This window comes from Vulpes vulpes, chromosome 5, assembly GCF_048418805.1.
Source record: "Vulpes vulpes isolate BD-2025 chromosome 5, VulVul3, whole genome shotgun sequence".
In the NCBI taxonomy this organism is placed as follows: domain Eukaryota; kingdom Metazoa; phylum Chordata; class Mammalia; order Carnivora; family Canidae; genus Vulpes; species Vulpes vulpes.
This window is the reverse complement of record NC_132784.1, coordinates 17858914-17880895: the sequence shown is the minus strand read 5'-3', so window position 1 is coordinate 17880895 and position 21982 is coordinate 17858914. Positions and strand designations below refer to the sequence as shown.

Below are 21982 nucleotides of genomic sequence, written 5' to 3'. Positions count from 1 at the left end.
ATTTGATTTGATAACTTTCAGTTTATAATTCAGTTTCACTCTTTTTTTAAAAAAAAATTTAATTCCAGGGGCACCTGGCTGGCTGTTGGTAGAACGGGTGACTCTTACCTCAGGGTTGTGAGTTCAAGCCCCACGTTGGGAATAGAGCCTACTTAAAAAAACAATAATAATAATTCCAGTAGAGTGAACATTACAGCCTTATAATAGGTTGGTTTAAATCTTAATGTGTATTTTTTGTTGGAATGGCAGATACTTGTGAAATGCTCTTGCTTAAAGGTAACATTAAAGAATTAAGCTGCAACTCCTGAACATCCATTGTCATTTCATTCCTAGGGGTGATAACTTTGCAAAGAAATATCTTTGGGATTTTATTTCCACTTTATGAATAAACTGGTGATATGAATATATATTTCTTGCCTCGTCGTTATTTGAATAGGTGAATTTCAGCTTTACTTTTACCTGTGGTTTTGCAAATACTATTGCATTTTCAAAAATAAGTAGATAAATCTAAGTTTCAAAGTCATTTGATGGGACAGATATGTACGCTGATTTTAAATTTTTCTATGGCCTAATTTTGAGTATATCTTTCAATCAGCCCCTAGCAACATTCCAAGTACACTGCTTATTCAATGTTAATGATAAGGATAATGATGATTAAGTGACAGCAGTCGACCAAATGTCTGCTTCCCTTAGAAGAGTTTAAAGAAAACAATCACTACTAGTGGGAGTATGAATTGGTGCAGCCATCCTGGAGAATAATCTAGCAGTTCGTGAAATTAAATACATTCGACTCATTCACCTTAGAGAAGCTTTTTGCACAGTGCATTAAAAGGCCTGAACAGGGATATTTCTTGCAGTGTGGTTTATGGAGTGGGAAGTTGGAGGCAATTTAAACATCTGTAACCAAGAATAATCAGGTATGGTGGAGCCATACGATGCAGCCCTTAGAAGCAAACAACCAGAGATACACATAAGTACAAGATTAAAGCTTATAAACAAAGAATTACATTAAAAGTAAGTAACATAGTTAAGTTTAAGACATGCACATACACATAACTGTATATATTCTTTTAAAGATATCTACTATCTGAGGATACTTCTTGGGTGCATCAGATTCGGTCCTGTGAGGCAGAGGGGAGTAGGAGAGGAGATAAGAGTTCAAGAAAGAAAAAATAAAACAAGAGGAAAACTAGACCCAGCCCCACACTGCTAATGGGTATAATTAATCTAACTCTCTCTACCCAGGATCCAAAGAAGTGAAAATAGGTCTATCTTACAAATGTTCCTTTAAATATCAGTTTCACTGAGTCTTTTTGGGCACTAGCACCTGCATGTCTCCCATGTGAGAGCCCATTTTGCCAACACCTGTGCTTCATTTTCCTCATCTATAAAATATAGATAATACTACTCTCCTGATGGTGCTGTTTGTAATTAAGTAGATAAAATATATGTAAAGCATTTAGAATAGCATATGGCATATAGTAAACATTCAATAAATGTTGGATATTACTGCTATTGTTATTATATGCTGCTGCTGCTGATGATGATGATAATGTAACAGCACTGTGAAAAAACGGGAGAGAGACTTGAGGAATTGATTTTCTATTTCAATTTGTTCTCTATTAGAAATTTAGGGGAAAAATAGTATTTATTCTAAGTAGTTTAAAACAAAGTAAGTGGTAATGTTAAATATCAATTAGAAAATAAAACAAGTGGCACCTGGGTGGCTCAGTCAGTTAAGTGTCTGACTCTTGGTTTTGGCTCAGGCTGTGAACTCATCCATCATGGCACTGGCCCTGCATCAGGCTCTGCACTCAGCAGGGAGTCTACTTGAAGATTCTCTCTCTCTGCTCCTTCCCCCATGCTCTTACTCTCTCTCTCTCTCTCTCTTTAGCACACACACACACTCTCTCTCTCAATTAAATAAATAAAGCTTAAAAAAGAAAAGAACAGAAAAGAAAACAAATTCCAAGAAAGATTGTGGATTGAATTCTAAACACTAAGTCAGTGTTTCCAGAAGTCATCTGATGATGGAAAAAAATCAATCACGTGAATTACTGAGCAAAAAAAAAAAAGGGTGTCCTAGAGACAGTAAAAAAGTAGTTGCCCAGAGTTCAGGGTCAGGGAGTTGAAATAGGTGGAGCACAAAGGATTTTTAGGGGAAACTACTCTAATAGTATAAAGGTGAGTATATATCATTATATAATTGTCCAAAGTCCTAGAGTGTACAACACCAAGAGTGAGCCCTAAGAGTAAATTCTGAACTTTGAATGATAATTATGTGTCAATGTATGTTCTTCAGTTGTAACAAATGTACCAATGTGGTGCTGGATGCTGGGTATGTTTGGTGTCAAGGGGTATATGGAGACTCTACTTTCCGCTCAATTTTGTTGTGAACCTAAAACTACTCTAAAAAGTAAAGTCTAAAATATTTAAAACAAGTCTATTAAAAAAATTAAATGAGTCTTTTAAATTATTTTAATTAAAACAAAAAATGAGAGGAGTCTCCAGCTTCATTCCATACATGCTAAAAGGAACCTGGGAATCTTTATTCATAACAAGGGGACAGCATAATTTTCATGCTCAAACTAGTTTAGGAAACTGCACTATCCTAAAGCCACATTTCTTGGAAAGTCAAGGAAACAAGACACCCTACTTACATGCTGGTTTTGTTGCTGGCCTCATTGATTATCGTTCTGTAAAAGCAAATGCCTGCCCACTCCAACATCAGGTCTTCCCCGGTTGCCCAAACACATCTTCTTGGACCCATTTTTCATTTTCTAAGGCCAATCAGTCACAAATCCTTAAGGTTTGCTTTCAACTTTTGCCTTTCAATTCTCTATCATAATAATCTTCTCAAAGTATCACTGTTCCTAAAAGGCACTACTCAAAACTGTGCATGGGCTTCCCCAACTGTTTAGAAGTAAAGTGTAAATTTCCATCCTGTCCACTCTCTCCTCATTGACCCTGGACATGGGCCTTGTTCATGCCCTTCCCCTCATGAAAACTTTCCTCCTCACTCCAGCTCTCTAAATATTACCGATACCCTTTGCCCATGGAGTGCTCCAGTCACATGATCATCTCATTTCTCTGGCATCATAAGATTCATTATTCATTGCTTGCTTTGACACTTAATCATAATTTTTTTCTCCCATTTTGTCCTATTTTATGTTATATTTTATTGTGATAGGTCAATGAAAGCAACTGAAGGACATATATTATCCTCTTAAATGAATGGATGAATTTATCAAAGAGTACTATTTCTGGAATGAAATACATGTTCTCTTTGAAAAAGAAGGCTCTATGTAGTTTGGCCTATGAATTTTGAAGGCATTTGTCTATTTAGAACATCAAAGACTAATTCTAGACATTTTCTTGTTTACTTTTGTTAACTTTTATCCACCAAATTGTACTATGAAATAGGTGTTTTGTTTTCTTGCTTTCAACAAAATGTGAGTTCATTGCAACTAAATTATCACTTCAATGAAATAGCATGTGCCTAGGTACAGTGACTATGGTATCAAAAGCTGAAGTTGGAATATAGAGTCTGACAAATGGGCTTATTCCAACAGCAAGAGGCTCCATGGGGGAGGTAATCCAGTGACTTCAAAAATTGCACTCTAAGAGATATTTCAATGATTTGGATATTTAAATATTTAAAATAAGGACTTTCCTGGAAAAACTGGAACGGTGGCTACCATGCTCTTCAATGACTCACATTGTACTAGAGTTATTGAGGATACAAATGTGTAGGGCATGATATGTTCCTCCTACTAAGGAATTTATAGTATTGTTAGGAAAATAGGACTTTCATAAAGAAAATAGTTACAGGGATTTTAATAAACAACGCTAGAGAAAATAAAATCCTACACAAATTTTCACCAATAGAATGTATATAGTATTTCAGATCCTTACCAACCATTTGAAGGGGAGATTGTTATTTCCATTTTAGAGATGAGGAAATTAAGCTTGGAGAGGTTAAATGACATGCTCAACATTAACACTGTGCAGGAGGGATCAAACCCAGGTTCTTTCAGGCTCCAGACCCTCTGTTGTTTCCACTCTGATGTTGATCCATCCTTTCTTCTGTCCCACAGCAGATCTCACAAAGTGATGGTGAAAATTGTTATTTCTAATTTAAAACATATGCAAGGCTGATGGGATTACTGAGTTTTCCTCTATTTCAAAGTTGTCTTAAAACTGTTATTTTATACATAAAAGAAGAAAAAGGGTGAGGGATCCCTGGGTGGCTCAGCGGTTTAGCGCCGCCTTCAGCCCAGGGGGTGATCCTGGAGACCCAGGATCGAGTCCCACGTCATGCTCCCTGCATGGAGCCTGCTTCTCCCTCTGCCTGTGTCTCTACCTCTCTCTCTCTCTCTCTCTCTCTCTCTCGAATAAATAAATAAAATCTTTAAAAAAAAGAAAAAGAAAAAGGGTGGCACTAAAAATAGGTTATATTACATTTGAACCACCCATGCTTTGTTGGCTTTCATTTAATTAAATTGTTTCTCTTCTTTGGCAGGCAATTATATGGAATTAGCAAGATGAATAAAAATAAACGGATTCATGATTTCGTGGAAGTAGTTTCAAGGGGTGACATGGAACTCATCTGTGACTATATTACTAAAGTCCATTCCATCCTTGGAAACCTTAACTTACAGCATTCAAAGACTGGGAATACACCTCTTATTACTGCAGCTGAAGAAAATCTAACAGAGGTACCATGTGATGTCCTGGGGCCCCTGGGTAATCTTTAAAGCTAAGGATTCCAAGAATGGGATGTTTCCGAGTAGCATAATCACTTACCTCCATGAAAGAAGGTCTGAAGGCAGGCTTCAAGGGGAATAGGAAAGGGCTTAGAATGGGGACACTAGGATGAAAAAGACAAATTTCACTCAACTGAGCAGGTTGATGCCTCTATAAGTTCTTGAGAGTCTAAATGGAAGTGGACCCTCAACCCTGCCTAACCATCTCCATAGCCTCTTTCCTGACTATATTCTTAGTTTTTTTCCTTCTTTTGACTCCTTTCTATTAACACTTTTAAATAAATTATAAAATGTAGCTTATATGCTAAAAAATGTATATACAACTTAAAGAAAAATAATGACACTGGCACCCATGTACCTACCATCCAAGCCAAAAATTAAAATGTTGTCATGCCTCAAAAGCCTTCTATATGCTGCTCCTGAATTGTGTCCTCACCCTTCATAATCATTATCCTGAATTTGGGGTCAATTATTTCCTTTGTTTTGCCATCTCTGCTTATGTTCCTAAATAAGGCATAATTTACTTTTTCCTGTCTTTGAACTTTATAAAAAAACTCCTACTACATGCGTTCCTTTATAACTTGCTCCTTCTCTTCATTATTGTGTTTTTGAGCTTCACCCATTTTGAAGCACATAACTGTGTTTTTTATTTTTACTGCTATCTAGTATTCCATTTGTGCCACAACTTATCTGTCTGTCCCACTTTGAAGGACACATGGGTGCTTTCCATATTCATGTTATTAAAGACAATGATGCTACTTTCCATTAGAACTTAGTATGCTGGGATCCCTGGGTGGCGCAGCGGTTTGGCACCTGCCTTTGGCCCAGGGTGCGATCCTGGAGACCCGGGATTGAATCCCACATCGGGCTCCCGGTGCATGGAGCTTGCTTCTCCCTCTGCCTGTGTGTCTCTGCCTCTCTCTCTCTCTCTCTCTCTCTCTCTCTCTCTATCTCTGTGACTATCATAAATAAATAAATTAAAAAAAAATAACTTAATATGCTTAGATATCTCCTTTCTGATGGAGCATAAATAAATGAATACCTCCACTGATCCCACATTCTCCTCCAACCACATCCTTTCTTCACTCAGACTTCATCTGCAGATCTATGTTAAGAACTAGGAAAGATCTAAGATTTTACCCTGCTTACAAGTGAACAAGCTGGCCTGCCCCAATTTCTTAGATCCTCAGCATAAGAAATAGAACTGAGTTAGAGATAAAGGGCAGTTTATTACTCATAACAATAGTATTAGCCACAGGATGGTAGGAAGAAGACCAGGTGATTCCTGTTCAGACAGTAGGTTGGATTACAGGAGAGGACTCTAAATTTAGGGAACCCAAGTCTTTTGTAATGGGTAGTAAGAAAATCTACTCCTTGCTTCCAAGGCTATTCAGTAGACAAATAAGCTTGAGAATAAAGTCTGGGGCAAAGACAGTCAGTCCTTCTGCTCATAAGACTTGTAGAAATGTGAGAGACCCAGGGAGACTTGTCTCCTAAAAATATCTACCCTTCATTTCTACATTGTCTTAGCTTCTGGTGAATTTTCCCATGCACACACCATTCTGATTAATTTGACCAACAGAGGCTAGAACTAAATCCATTAATTTGTTTCATACATACAACATTCAGTTAAAGCTGCTATCAATAGAACTCCAAGCAGCAGAACAAGGCCATATTGTACACTAGTGTCAACCATGCCATCCATGGTCCGAAACTCCTCTGACTGAACAAATCCCATAAGCCAGATGGCTTTCTCCTTAAGTTCTCTGTTGATCTTCTCACTTGGTCCAAGGCATCAACCCAGGTATAGTAGTCTGTATTAACCATTCAGACTTCACCTTGGCCCACAAAGAGGAAGTCTAGGGCAGTTTTGTCATTCATAACAACCATGGCCAGCGAACTTGAGTGCTAACCTGAATGTCTTGCAGGGATGAGGTAGTATCATCTATAATTTTAGTTAAAGGCAGGAACAAATTTTGTTCTACTTTTTCTAATTGGACATCTGACTTAGGGATAATTGTCCACAAGGGGCACATAAATGACAAGTCAGCAATCCCTCCGGGAAACTCCCTCAAGTAACCAATGGTAGCTTCATTTTGGAGAAAGTTCTGAAGTCGTCTGAGGCTACATCATCTACTGATGGTATTTACTTGAAGATTTGAAGATCTCTTATGACCACTCCTAAAACATAAGTCTTTATGTTTTCAGGAGCCATGCAAGTTAATGCTAGTTTTCTCTACAAGAGATATAATCCTGAGAGTACCCCTTGGGGACAAAAAGGTGGTGTTCTCAATTATTGGGTTCCTCTAAGTGGGACCTACATTAGTCAGGGGGCACAGGTTGACAGTGTCTCCGTGTGATCTCTCAGCTGGCTGGTTGGTCTTAGGATTCCCAATTCAATCAGAATAATTGAGTCTGGCCCTTGATTTGAGAGGATTATCAGTCCTGTTTATCCCTGCCAACAGCCAAGCATCATTCATCCACCCCCACAGAATGAGAAGTGATGGCTGTGGGGATGGGAGTGGGAAGAAATCTGGAGGTGCATACAAGTGATTTACATGAAAAGTGCAAGAGGTGGGGCTGTCAGCTGCAATTAGAAATAGACTTCTTGGTAAGGCTAAGGGGCATTGGCAATCAAATCATGATCAGGACTGTCTGGCAACGGATGGAAGACCCAGTAGTCAGTTACATTTAAGGTGCTTTGAACAGTTCAAGAGAGACACATACAAAGACATTTTCTTTGACAAAGAAAACTCCCTGGGTGGTTCTAAAGAACAAAGGTCATCAACGTCACTTCCTTCCCTGTACTTTACGAGGTTGAAGATGCTCTCTCTTTAGGTACCAGGGTTGTTGTTCTCCCTCAACCACTACAAAGTCTGTGTATCCCATTTCAGTGGCTACAACTTCACCCCTATAACAGTTCTCTACTTTTTGTAGTTTTTGTACTTTTTGTACTTCTGTCTGTGTTGGTGGCTGTGTTGCCATGTCTAATATGATGATGGATTCAGACAGCAATGAGGCAATCTGGGTTGTACAGCATCAATCAGTAGTTTTATTCCAGTCTATCTCATCAGAGAATGGATTCTTGCCATGGGCTTCTACATGAGATGACCCAGAGAGTTTGCTTCCACTGCTCATGGCCCTAAAGAGAAGTGTTTTTAATCTGCAAATCTATAATTTTCTAAGAGGCAGACCCAACAGCTAGGTTATTGGCAGCAGGCTAAGAATCAGTAAAAATATAGCAAGGCTCATCAAGGGGAGTATTGGCTAGAGGTATGAGAACAATCTTGAGATTATCCACTGAGTGGAACAACCATGTCCATTGTCAGTTCTTCATAGCTGGCACTGAGGCCAACCAACTGCAATAGCCCAGTATGCACCCTTAAGCCAGTAGTTTTGCTTCAGGTGGTGGAATGGGGGGTTAAATTCCCAGCAAAGGAAAAGATCCCACTTTTTCATGTAAGGCAAAAATGTCAATGTACCCAGGATGGTTAAATTCTTAAATACACCATTTCCACTTGACAAGTAAGGCTTGTTGGGCCTTTCCTACCTTGTTAGTCATTGAGTTCTAGTTTCCTTCAAATGGGAATATTGGACCTGAGAGCCACAAAATCTCCTTGGATAATGCATTAAGTTTTAAAAAGAACCCACTAAAAAAAATAATAATAATAAAAAGAACCCACTAGCAAGGTAATATAAGCATGTATTTATTTATTTATTTATTTATTTATTTATTTATTTATTATTTGAAAAATAATTTCTAGACCCAATGTGGGGCTTAAACTCACAACCCCTAGATCAAGTTACATGCTCCACTGACTGAGCCGGCCAGGCATCCCTAATATCTGCTTTTTAAAAGTGGTATACCTACTAGACATGCCAAGAAGGCAACAAGTTCAAATCCTCAAGAAACGTCCAGATAGAGACTGCCTCCTTTCACCAGAAGTTCCCCAGCTGACAAAATTATCAGTCATGGAGACTCCAAAGGATCAGGAATTCTAAAGATACTAGCACTTCTCTGCATACTAGCTCATCATGATCAGAAGGATCCTCTTGATACTTAATGGGACTGAGAAGTGTACATGCATACCACATTAATTCTGATACATTCAGAGAGAAGCCACAGCAATAATCCACTGAATTGGCCCAAAGGGCCCTGCCTACAGAATCATACAAGCTTTCCTTCCCTACTGAAAACTTTCCTCAAACACCATTAGCTGAATCCAGACACTTATTTTTCCCAAGGGATAGGCAGAATGATGACTTGGGAATCTGAATCTAAGAGAGCCATAAAAGTTTGTCTCTCCATCCCTAACATTCATCAACATAGTCATGTCAGTGCCTTTGAAGACTTGGTATCCTTGGTCCCACTTAAAATGATCTTTTTCCTCAAAGCGGCTGAGGTCAGGGTATAGAGGGAGGGAGGGAATAGGAATATGGTGAAGGAGAGTGGCTCCAGACCAAGGCATATTTACTTTTGGTTTCCAGAAGCATTGAAGTTTCTTGCTGTTCAACAAAATGATCTTTTAATGTTTTTGGTCCTTACAAAGCCCTCTATCCCGTGTTGAGGTCATTATTACTGACACCATCTATTTTAACCTCAGGGATCCTTGACTTAGTGGCCACAGCCACATTGCTTTCTGACTGGAGCTGCAACCCTTTGGTTGACTCAGGCTTGGCTTTCATAGCAGGATTTTTTTTTTTTTTTAAGGATTCCACCTTAATCTGAATCATTTGCTGACCCTTTGTCATGATAACATCTTTACATTTTCACCTGGTTTTAACATAAAGGATAGGGACGTTTTCTAGGGTAGTGGGGTTAATCACAAAAATTTGCTAGATTTCTTTGTGTCATTTCTATCTTTCCAGGGGGCCATCTTCATCAGTATTACAAACCAATCCAAGCCAGTAAGAACCTGGAACCCTACTTGATTTATCATGGGAATTTGTCTGCCTCAAGGAAATCTCCCCAAAAGGGCTAAAGTTCCCTTATAGTAGCTAAAATCCACTGCAAAAAATTCTAAGAGCTTTATCATCATTAAATGGTTGATAAATGGTTGTCAGCAGGAAGGGGTCAGCTGTAATATAACTATTATCACCCTTCCTTAACAAACATTATGCACCTCACTACCCATATCCCAAATGAATGAGCCAAAGTTCAAAGTTTGCCTGGTTTTTGCCTGCATTAGTCATGAATTTTCCTTCTTTTCTGCTAAGTGAAGATATGCATCTCTGTAACTGTTGTCTGAAAGGGCATAGAATTTTCTGCCCACCCAGGACAAATCTTGTATTATTTGTTATAGTGGCATGGACTAAGGCTGACTGCCAGATTGGTGAGGAAGACAGCAGCCATAGAAAAAATTATTAAAAACCAGGGAGCAGTTGTTTTTGAACTTATTTTCTGGTACTCAGCCTTTAACTACCACCCGGTTCCTTAAAGGGCCATTAGTAGTCAAGAAGATGGAGGATCGTTTATTGCCCAATTGACCATACAGTTTGGTCAACCTATTTGCTACCACTTCCCATGAATTTTCTATAAATCTCATTAATTATCTCATGAAGCCCTCATTCTTCCTAGGTCATTTTTGTCTCTCTCATCATCTCATCTTCCGAAGCATCTGAGATTTTTCCTTACTTGCCGCCCAAAAGGTCAGCCTACCACATTTTCAGAGTCTGTCAAGTCCTGGGTCAGAGAAAAATGACAGTTAACTATTCCCAACAGTAATGGTCAGAGTATCAACACTTCCTGTATTTCCTGGAGCCCTTTTCCACAGGGCTACATGAAGAAGTGATACCCTTATATGCAGTGGGTTGAATAAAAAGAGGGGAAATCTGAGTCTTTTATAATGGGCAGTGGGCATGTTTTTCCAATACTCCAAAAAGAGACACTATCTCTATCTTGCAAAGTCATTCACTATATAAACATCTTTGAAAGCGTAATCTAGAACAAAGGCAGTCAGCGCCTCTGCTCACAAGACCTACAAAAACACACGTTTTTGTGTGGAGGAGAATTGTCTTCCAACAGCCCCTCTAAAGGATGTTTCTCTGATCCGTCCTCACTGCCTCCACTTTCTCACCTCTTCAAATGACTGCAGTCTGGCATTGTTCCCTACCAGTCCATTGAAACTTCTCTTGCTGATGTGACCTATAATGTCCTTCATGACCTTTCAGGTCTTAGCCACATTAGACACCAATTTTTCTGGAAATGCTTTCTTCCATTAACTTCCTTTTGGTTTCCTCCCCCCTTCCCAGGCAATATCTCTCTAGTCTCATTATGAATTCTTTCTTTTCATCCATTAAATATTGGTGTTCCTTAGTAATATAGAGATGGATCCCAGTTCTGTGCCTTAGTCCACATCTCTCACTTAAATTTATATATATATATATATATATATATATATATATATATATATATATAGTATGTTGAGCTTCAACTATGTATCTCCACTTAAATGTCACAGATCTCAAACACAGCATGCCCACATTTTCTTCATTGTTTTTCTCCCCAAATCTAATTCTCCTGAGGAACACCAGGATCAGTGCTTTCCATTTTATTAAATAGCATCAGCATCTATTTATCTTAAATCATTCATTCACTCATTCCTAAAACATTTATTCTTGTAATAAGATGTCTTACAATGTGGACTTACATTCTAATGAAGGTGAACCACAACAAATAAGGAAACAGAAAGCACTTAATTAAATTACAAATTGCTCTTAATGTTTTGAAGTAACCAGTAGTGAATCCTCTTTTGATAAGGTGATGAGGAAAATCCTCACTGTTATGGTTACATTTATGCTAAGACTGAAAGAATGATAAAGGATGACATTTGAAGAACATTTGGGGAAGAGAGAATAACAGAGAAAGGCTTTTGGTTAGGAAAAAAACTTGCATATTTGAGAACTTGCAGAGGAAGGGGAAAGAGTGGCACAAGATGAGGCTGGAAAGGGAGGTGGAGCCCAGATCCTACAGGACTACAAACACATGCAAAGGTATTTTTAAAAAGTGCTTTGTTGAGATATACTCCACATGTCATACAATTCATCCATTTAGGATGTGGAATTCAGTGGGTTTTAGCATACTCACATGAATGTGCAATCATCACCACAGTCAATTTTAAACATTTTCATCATCTCAAAAAGAACTGCCCACTTATCTGTCCCCCCAAAAGAAACACTAAATGCTATTTCCATCACTTTCAATCTTTCCTCCTTCTTATGTTAGCCCTAAGCAACCACTAATCTACTTTCTGTCTCTATAGATCTTCATATTCTGGACTTCCACATAAACAGAATCATACAGCATGTGGTCTTTCGTGATTGGCTTCTTTTACTTAGCAGACTGTTTCCCAGGTTCATGCTGTAGCATGTATCATCACTTCATTCCTTTTCATAGCTGACTAATATTCCGTCATGTGAGTATACCACATTTTATTTATTCATTTGTCCATAGATGGAAATTTGGGTTGTTTCCATTTTGGTTACTATGAATGAGGCTGTTGCAAACATTTGTATACAAGTGCTTATGTGGTCATATGTTTTCATTTCTCTTTCATTCCACTCCTTGAATTCCTAGGGGTGGAATTACTGGGTCATATGGGAACTCTATGTTTAATCATTTGAGGAATGACCAGAATGTTTTTTAAAGTGGCCATACCAGGATGCCTGGGTGTTTCAGCGGTTGAGCATCTGCCTTTGGCTCAGGCCCTTATCCTGGGAGCTGGGATTGAGTCCTGCATCAGGCTCCTTTCAGGAAGCCTGCTTCTCCCTCTGCCTGTGTCTCAGCCTTTCTCTTTTTCTCTTATAAATAAATAAATTAAATATTTTTAAAAATAATAAATTGGCTGTACCATTCATGACAGTGTATAAGGGTTCCAACTTCTCACATCCTTGTCAACACTGTCATCTGACTTTTTGAATTTATCCATTGTAATGGGTTTTAGACAAAGGTATTTGGAAATTGGAGAGACCTAGCAGAAGGTTTTTGTACTGTTTTAGGCCAAAGATCATGGTGGTCTGGTCCTCAGAGGCAGTAGGGAAGCTAGATAAAAATGGACTGAAGTGAAAAACCTGGGAATTATCTTGATTTCTGGCTCATCATCAACATCCACATCTAATCAGTTCTACTTCCTAAATGTTCCTGATTGTGCCCTCAGTTGTTCCTCCATTTCCACTGCCACTTCCCTGGTTTGGTCACCATTTTCTCTCCATGAGGCCGCTGAGTAATCTCATTGGTCTCCCAACTTCTGTTCTTCCTTAGTGATTTTTTTTTTGAAGTGCTGATCTAATCATGTCATCTCTCTGTTTAAAATCTTTGCTGGCTTCCCATTGCCCTGAAGATACAAATCTAATTCCTAGAAGAAGTTGGTAAACAAAAAAAAAAAAAAAAAAAGGAAGTTGGTAAACTCTTTCAGGATTTAGCTACTATTGATTTCTCCATCACATTTCCTTATCCTCCTTCCCCCATACTGAACTCCGAACCATGTCTAATTCCTTCCAGAGCTTTGAATGTTATTTGTTCTTTTGTCCTCTGTATTATTTTTTTAAAGTTTTTATTTATTTATTCATAAGAGATACAGAGAAAGAGGCAGAGACACAGGCAGAGGGAGAAGCAGGCTCCATTCAGGGAGGCCGATGCGGGACTCAATCTCCAGATTCGGGATCACACTCTGAGCCGAAGACAGACACTCAACTGCTGAGCCATCCGGGCAGCCCTTGTCCTCTGTATTAGTCATCTTGGGCTTTCCATAGCAAACATACTACAGCTGAGTAGTTTAAACAACAGAAATTAATTTTTTCATAGTTCTGGAAACTGAGAAGTTCAGTATCAAGATTCTAGCCAATCTGTTTTTTGGTGAGAGCTTTTCTCCTGGCTTATAGATGGCCCCCTTCTCTTTGTGTCCTCATTTGGCAGAGAGAAGGAGAACAAGTCCTCCTATGTCTCTTATAATTACACTAATCTTATCAGATCAGGGCCTCATTTCTATAACCTCATGTAACCTTAATTACATCCTAGAGGCCTCTCCCCAGATATAGTCACATTGGAGATTAGGGCTTCAACATATGAATTTTGAGGAGAAATAATTCAGTCCATAGCATCTACAGTACCTTGTTTACACTATATCCTTTGCTTGAAACAATCTTTCCCCCAGTCTTTATCTGGTTAACTGAGTCTGATCTCTCAGTTCTCAGCTTAGACATGATTTTCTTCAAAATGTCTTCCTAGACCCCCCAAGACAGCTTAATTCATTTCTTTTAATTGGCACCCTCAGTCTCCTATATTTACCTTATCATTACATTTATCACACTGTGTCACAATTGCCTTTTTATCTGTCTCTGTTCCTCATTAGTTTGTAAGTGTCTTAAAGGCTGGTCCCAAAAAAAAAAAAAAAAAGGCTGGTCCCTGCCTTGTTCATTGTTGGATTCTCAGCACCAAGGACAGTTCTTGACCCAGGCTAATCACTCCATCTTATTTGTTGAATAAATTATGCATTCAACATTTTGAATAGCATTTATTTTCTCCCTAGAAATACTTGTGGAAATACTTGCAACATTCAGGAATGTATGTCTAAATTTGGGAGGTTTATATTTTATTTTTAAAAAAGATTTCATTTATTTATTTGAGAAGGAGAGAGAGTGTGTGTGGGCACAACGGCAGGGGTAGGGAAAAGCAGACTCTCTATTGAGCAGAGAACTCAACATTGGGTTGGATCCCATGACACTTGGATCATGACCTGAGCCAAAGCCAGATGCTTAACTGATTGAACCACCCAGGAGCCCAGGTTTTGTTTTTTAAAAGACATTATCTATTTATTTGTGAGAAACACACAGAGAGAGAGGCAGAGACACAGGCAGAGGGAGAAGCAGGCTCCATGCAGGGAGCCCAACGTGGGACTTGATCCCAGGTCTCCAGGATCAGGCCCTAGGCTGAAGGTGGCACTAAACCGCTGAGCCACCGGGGCTGCCCAGGTTTTGTATTTTAAATTAGGGATCATACTAATAGGACATGATTCTTTATGTGGATTTAACATAATATACTCACAGACTTCTAGTTTTAAGAAAAGAATAGTATCCCCAAGAGGTGCCTGGCCAGCTCTTTTTTTAAAAAGATTTCATTTATGTATTTGAAAGAGAGAGACAAAGGCAGTGCAAGCATGGGGGATGGACAGGGTAAAAGGGAGAAGCAGACTCCCTGCTGAGCATGGAGCCCAAAGCAGCTCAATCCCAGGACCCTGAGATCATGACCTGAGCCAAAGTCAGACACTTAACCAACTGAGCCACCCAGGTGCTGCAAGCATGTGACTCTTGATCTCAGGGTTATAAACTCAAGCTCCATGTTGGGTATAGAGATTATTTTTAAAATAAAATCTTCAAAAAGAATAGCATCCCCAAATCAGTCACGTCATGGAGATTTTTGTTTTCCTAATTTAAAAAAGGCATAGCAGTCATTTGCATTCAAATCAACTCTTCATTTTTTATGCCCCTTTATTCTCCTTTCCTACATCATGAATCAAAGCCATGTCTAAGTTTTCTGAATAGCCTTGAAGATACTATTTGCACTCAAAAATGCTAAATAAGAATGTTGTGGTGTTGCAGGTTGTTGAATTTCTTCCGGAAAAGGGAGCAGATATCACTCTTTGTAATTACAGCAATCAAATTGCAGTTCATGTGGCTAATTGTGATGTGCAAAGACAACTATTGGCCATCAGTGAAATCCAAGCCCCCCAAATGCAACTTCTACAAAGCTCATGGCAAGGTGATCTTGAACAACTTCAACACTTGCTGGTCAGTTAAATCGATGTTTGCTTCTGCCTTTGGATAGGTGGATGGGTAAATGGTAAGAAAGGCATAGACTACATATGGCTTCTTTTAAAGAAAAATAAATTCATTTCAAATGCAGTCCCAGAAAGTTTCAGGAAGAAAATAGGAGAAAGAAACAGGATCAAACAGGATACTGGGGTGGAAAACAGGATAATAAAAGAGCACAGCAGCAGTCTATTTCCACCTTCCTCCAGCTGGATGCTATAAGTCACGCAGCACCCACGGGAAATGAGATGCTCCCAGAATGCCCCCAGAGAACTGCTGTCAACTTGCTCAGAGGAGTTCCCTTGACATCATTGCCATTTGTACAATTGCTGTTTAGATCCCTTTGGACCAGCTGCACTTATTATCTTTATCCTGAAAAGGGAATCAGAGAGCCTATGCTTTGCATATTTAGTTGTAGCTAAAGGAGTAAAGAGGACATGTTTTTTAAATGCTTTCTTCTTAAGGTATCCATCTTCTTGTTTAGACCTTTGAGCCACAGAAAAGCTTTCCCAAAGTAACTTACAAAACCATATGCATAAATCAGGACTTTAATTATTGGTGACCGGCAACTGCCTACTCTTGGTATTTACCTTCAGAAATGCTATCAGATCACATGACCTTCCAACCAAAAGAAAATCAATTGCTGCTAGGAAACAGTTTCTTCCATTCCTTTATGGTAGAGACACAAACAAATAAAGAAAAAGTGAACAGAATTCTAGTCACCTAGAGTTCAAGGAAATCTACAACAAAATCCAAAGGACTCTTTAAATTCTTTTGTTGTACTAAACCATAGTCTAAAATTGCCATATGTCATAACTGAAACTTAGGACATTTTTGAAAGACAACGCATTTTATTTTAACGGTATTGTAACAGTTGTTATGATCCAATACGTTTTCATAACCAAATTTTTTCACCCTAAATATTAGCAGCCACTTTTTAAGAAACTGGTGCCTACAACTGAATCCAGAACTTAATATGCAGATGCTGCATTAATGTGCTAATGCAAGACTATTCTCAGCTCAAACCTTTCATGTTGGTTCTAACTAATAATAAACATTGATTTAAGAGGTAGTTTCTTTTAAGAGACTGAGAAAAATATTAACTAATTAATTCCCACAGCACCCCTCTGAGGTAATATCATTATCTCTAGCTTGTCCCTAGAGAAACTAAGGTAGAAACATTGACTATACTGACATGGCATGAAGTGAAATAGAGATGGAAATTAGTGAGTTTCTTGGTCTATAAAATAAACAATTTGGGTAATTTGGCCTTACAGTGGTTTTTCAGTACTGAATTATCCAAATTAAGTTTTACTTTCATTAAAACAACAAATCTCATCTATATACCCATCTCCATTTGACTATACACACACACACACACACACACACACACATATATATGACTATATATATACACACATATATGTGTGTGTGTGTGTGTGTGTGTATATAGTTAAATGAGTTACCTTATTATTGTGGATCATTCATTCATTCCACAAATGTTTATTAAGCGTATGTCAAGCTCTGCTCAGTGCTTTTTATATTCTATCTCCAATTATCAAAACAACCCTGCAGAGGCACCTGGGTGGCTCAATCAGTTAAGCATCTACTTTCGACTCAAGTCATGATCCTGGGGTCCTGGGATCGAGCCCCGAATCCAGCTCCCAATCATCAGGGTGCCTGCTTCTCCTTCTCCTTCTGCCTCTCCCCCAGCTTGTGCTCTCTCTCTCTTGCTCACTCTCTCTCTCAAATAAATAAATAAAATCTTTTAATAAAACAAAACAAAAAAACAACCCTGCAGAAAAGACAATGTTATTCCTACTTACAGCTGAGGACTCTGAAAGTCAGCGAGTAGGACTGCCAGATTTTGCAAACAAAAATACGGGACACAAAAATACAGGACAGAAATTTGAATTTCAGGGATGCCTGGGTGACTCAGCTGTTGAGCGCCTGCCTTCAGCCGAGGTCATGATCCTGGAATCCTAGGAATGAGTCCCACATTGGGCTACCTGCATGGAGCCTGCTTCTCTCTCTGCCTAAGTCTCTGCCTCTCTCTCTCTGTGTCTCTTATGAATAAATAAATTAAATATTTTAAAAAGAGAAATTTGAATTTCAAATAAATACCAAATACATTTTTTAACATAATTATGCACCCAGTGAAAATCATTCATTGATTAACTGGATGTCTCTTATTTTATCAGGGTGATTTTGTCAAGTGTCCTTGATCTAACCCTATTGGGTAGGTTAAATAATGAGTTTAAGGAAGTAAAATTCAAACCCAAGTCTGTCTCTCAGGCCTGTGTTCTTTCAATTCATCAGCTCCTTCTCAATATAGACACTGAGAAAGAATGTATTGAAGTTAAAATGAACATTTGGCTAAGCCAGAAGAATGTAAAGATTAGTATAAATAGCCACACAGTAAAAACATAACAGAACCAAAGCTTTGTGTTTTTAAAGGCATCTGAAGAGTTCCTGGATATAAATTTCCCAAACCAACATGGCTTGACTCCTCTGATGCTGGCTGTGAGGGATGTGGATCTGTTTGAGAGTCTCGATATGTTACTGTCTACAGACCTGTGGAGGTCCTGTCTGAGCTTCTCAGGCATCACGCATGAGTATGAGTGGTCAGTCAGCACTTGTAGGAGAGCATCTATGTCATTGTTATTTTCAGAAGTCACTTGTAAACCTAGACATATAGATTGCTTTAAAAAATTCTATATACTGGGGCATCTGGCCGGCTCAGTCAATAGAGCGTGTGATTCTTGATTTTGGGGTTGTAAATTCAAGCCTCGAGTTGGGTGTAGAGATTGTTTAAAAATAAAATCCTTAAAAAAATTTATATTGAATTGATTACACATGCATGTTCATAAAAGGTGCTCAGCAGTTGCAAAGTGATGTACAGATGTTAGATGTTGCTATCTATTGGTTTTATAATGTTGACCGTTTATTTTATTTGTTTAAATATTCTTTGGATAATTTTGAAGAATGTCAAATAATTCTTGAGCTGCAAATCCCTAACCCCAAGATGTTACTAATTATTTCAGAAAGCATTGCCAATTATCAAAAGCAATTTATACTATTGGTTTATAGTTATCTAAAAATTACTATATCCCAAAATGCTCTTTTAGGAGGAGGGAAAGTAAATATTTAGCTTTTTTAAAAAATCAGAGGGTTAATAAAGTTTTTCATGTTAGAAATGCAGTTTCCTTTTTTTTTTTAAGATTTTATTTATTTATTCATGAGAGACACAGACAGAGAGAGAGAGGCAGAGACACAGTCAGAGGGAGAAGCAGGCTCCATGCAGGGAGCCCAATGTGGGACTCGATCCTGGGTCTCCAGCATCACGCTCTGAGCCAAAGGCAGGCTCTAAACCGCTGAGCCACCCAGGGAAAATGCAGCTTCCTAATGCTGTTATCTAGATATCTTGTCATCAAATACAATTAGATGACCCAAATTCTTTCTTAGTACTTCATACAAAGTTTGTTTTGGGAATAAAAGAGGAAAAGGGAGTTTCAAAATCAAAAGTATAGTTAAGAATATGAGCCATTGTAAAAGGATCAGTTAGTATAATTGGATAAAAATGGAAGTTTGAAGCTACCTTAGACTTTGGTGTTAAGATACAACTGAGGAGATTGTTTAACATGGAGATTACTGGACACCAATCCAGAGATGGTCTTCACTAGGCCTGGAGTGGGGTCCAGAATACAGGAAATAAACAATACCACATTGAGAAATACTAATCAATGCAAAAGAGCAAACTGAAGTCCTAATGAGTTAAGTGACTTGCTTACAGCCACATATCAAGGAAGTGGCTATCCCCTGATTCTTGGTCCTATTCTACTTTTTTTGAATCATGACCTTTGATGGAGAAAAAGCCATAAGAGATTACTGTTGCAGATGATAAGACGTTACCCTGTCCTGTAGCAATGAAGAGATTCAAATTCAAAGCTGTTACATTGGAGACCATGATCAATGTGTCCCTGGTCCCAGATTGTGACTAGTGAAGCAAGTGTAATTAATGTTTCTCTCACCATAATCTATCAATAGGGCTCTCATCATTTACCATCTGGATCTCTCTGAGCTGATGTCTAATCCTAGGATTCAGCACAACATAGGATACTTGTGCTGTTGAAGGAGCACTAAGATCAGTCAGTTGGGCTCAACAATCACAGAGCAAGGCAAAGTGAAATGAAAAGATCATGTAGAAGGATTTTATGACAAGATTGCACCACTCAACAGCGAGCCTATGAAACAAACCTATCAGCTTGATTTTAAAGAGAGATTCTACACCATTGTACTATTTTGAATGGTAAAAAGCTAAGTGTTAGCAGTAGAAAAAAGGAACTATGAAGAAAGTGAGCAGTTAACTAAGTCATTGGAAAAAACAGCAACAACAACAACAACCAAGTCAGCTATTCGGAATAAGAGAAAAGTTTATTAGGATGTTTTGATCTTTACTCGATTTACTTGTCGTTGAAGAATTATGAGAATTTTTGTCTAGAGTTGGACATTCTCTGCAAATATTGGAATGTTTTTAGAATGGGAGTGGGAATAAAATAAATAGCATACTCCTTTTATTCAAAAATCTTGAAAAATGGTCACTATCTCATACATTTTGAAGTTATTATTGTTAGCTCCAAACTACGTGATTATATTGATTTATTTCATGTCAATGTTTTTCCTCTCACATTGGTTTTTCCAATAGATTTAACTAAATAATCTTTCATGTTGATTCAATTCTTCCTAGACATCCTAAACTCTGTGATTTTAGTGGAAAATCAGCAATACATTATGTGTCACAAATACAAAGTTTTAGGAAACAACAGTTATTGGACATTCTAATGAATTCTATGCTAAAACCAGGTAAATGCTTCTATTCCACTTTCAAAATTCCCCTTATTGAAAAGCCCCTTATTAGAAATCTTCCTTTTTCTACATATATTTGGTGGATTCCTTTAAAGAAATCAAGTCAACAACTATTTATTGAGCAGTGACTATATATAAGGCCCATGACTAGGTATTTTGGGGGATGCAAAGAAATCTAAGACATAGTCCAAACTCCTGAAAGTGCTCAGTACGGTCAAGTACATATCACCTAAGTAAGGAAAGAAAGAGCTTCTTGTAAACTTGAAAGGGGAGAAGGGATGTACCATGATCCTTAAATGCTGGAAAAGGTTTGGAAGAAAGAGAGGGACACCTGAATGGTTCAGTTGGTTGGGCATCCAACTCTTAGTTTCAGCTCAGGTCCTGATCTCAAGGGCTGTGGGATCAGCTCCTCATTCAGCAGGGAGTCTGCATGAAAGATTCTCTCTCTCTTCCCCTACTTGCTTGCACTCTCACACTCTCTCAAAATAAATCAATAAATCCTTCAAAAAATATTTGGAAGGAAGAGAAAAAGAGATAAGGTTTGATATAGGTGGGGATAAAGAGTCTGAGCAAAGACATAGATAAAGCCACAGAGAAAAGTAAAATGAAAACAGTTCCACTGGGATGCCTGGGTAGCTCAGTGGTTGAGCATCTGCCTTTGCCTCAGGGTGTGATCCCAGGGTCCTGGGATCAAATCCTGCATCTGGTTCCCCACAGAGGAGCCTGCTTCTCCCTTTGCCTATGTTTCTGCCCCCCCCCCTCTCTCTTTCTCTCTGTCTCTCACGAATGAATAAAATCTTAAAAAAAGAAAACAGTTGCACTGAGCAACCTGTGATCTTATGAAAGCCACTTAACTTTTTATTGTCTGATTGGCTTCTGAAGCTTCTGGTCAGGGAACAAGGTTATCCCTTGGAAGGTTTCAGAACAGAGGTGAGACCCAATCTGGTCCCTGAAAAAACGAGATTAGATTTTGTGGAGCAGAGGCATCATGCTGTGAGCTTCACTTATCCAAGGGTCAAACAAGAGACTACAAAGTTTGTGTTGGGGAACTGAAATACATAAGATCAGATACCCAAAGAAACTGGTCCATTGAAGATTGATTGGATGTAGATTTTTTTTTTTTTCAATAAAATAGGGCCAGGGAATTTAAGAATTTTAAGCGAGGGAATGATGAAAGCCACCTTTTAGGAAAATTAAGTAATTGTTGTTGTGTAACATGGACTGAAAGGAAGACATTCACGCCAGGAAGCTCTATTAAGAAATTATAGAAAGACCTCTAGGTGGTGACAAGGACCAAGAAAAGATTCCTCAGCTTGGTGTGGGACTGTGCCTGGCAGGTGCTGGATGTGGTGAGCGTTTGAGCTATTGCAAAAGAATTCACAGAATTTAGTGACATAAAGCTGATGGAGACAAAAGCTGAGAGAGTTCAATCAAATATGATTCCAAAGTTTCAGCCCTGGGAAGTGGGAAGATGGAAAGACAATCAACAAAGTAGAAGACCACTCTGGTTTGGTGAGGATATTGAGGGTAATGGGTTCTAAAGC

The 21982-nt window shown here is 38.5% G+C and overlaps 1 protein-coding gene across 5 annotated transcripts in view; it reads left to right on the top strand.

Annotated features, from left to right (window-relative positions):
* MAP3K19 (mitogen-activated protein kinase kinase kinase 19) overlaps positions 1-21982 on the top strand; it is a 60018-nt gene that overhangs the window by 1350 nt on the left and 36686 nt on the right. For 2 of the 5 annotated variants that reach the window (XM_072757613.1, XM_072757616.1), the window contains exon 2: positions 4523-4718. The exons of 2 other annotated variants lie outside the window; for them this stretch is intronic. In XM_072757613.1, coding sequence (XP_072613714.1) covers positions 4545-4718 — 174 coding nt within the window. In that variant the 5' untranslated portion in view covers positions 4523-4544. Of the gene's footprint in view, positions 1-857; positions 1015-4522; positions 4719-21982 lie in introns of all 5 variants that reach the window. One more of the 5 variants, XM_072757614.1, reaches the window with a different exon arrangement.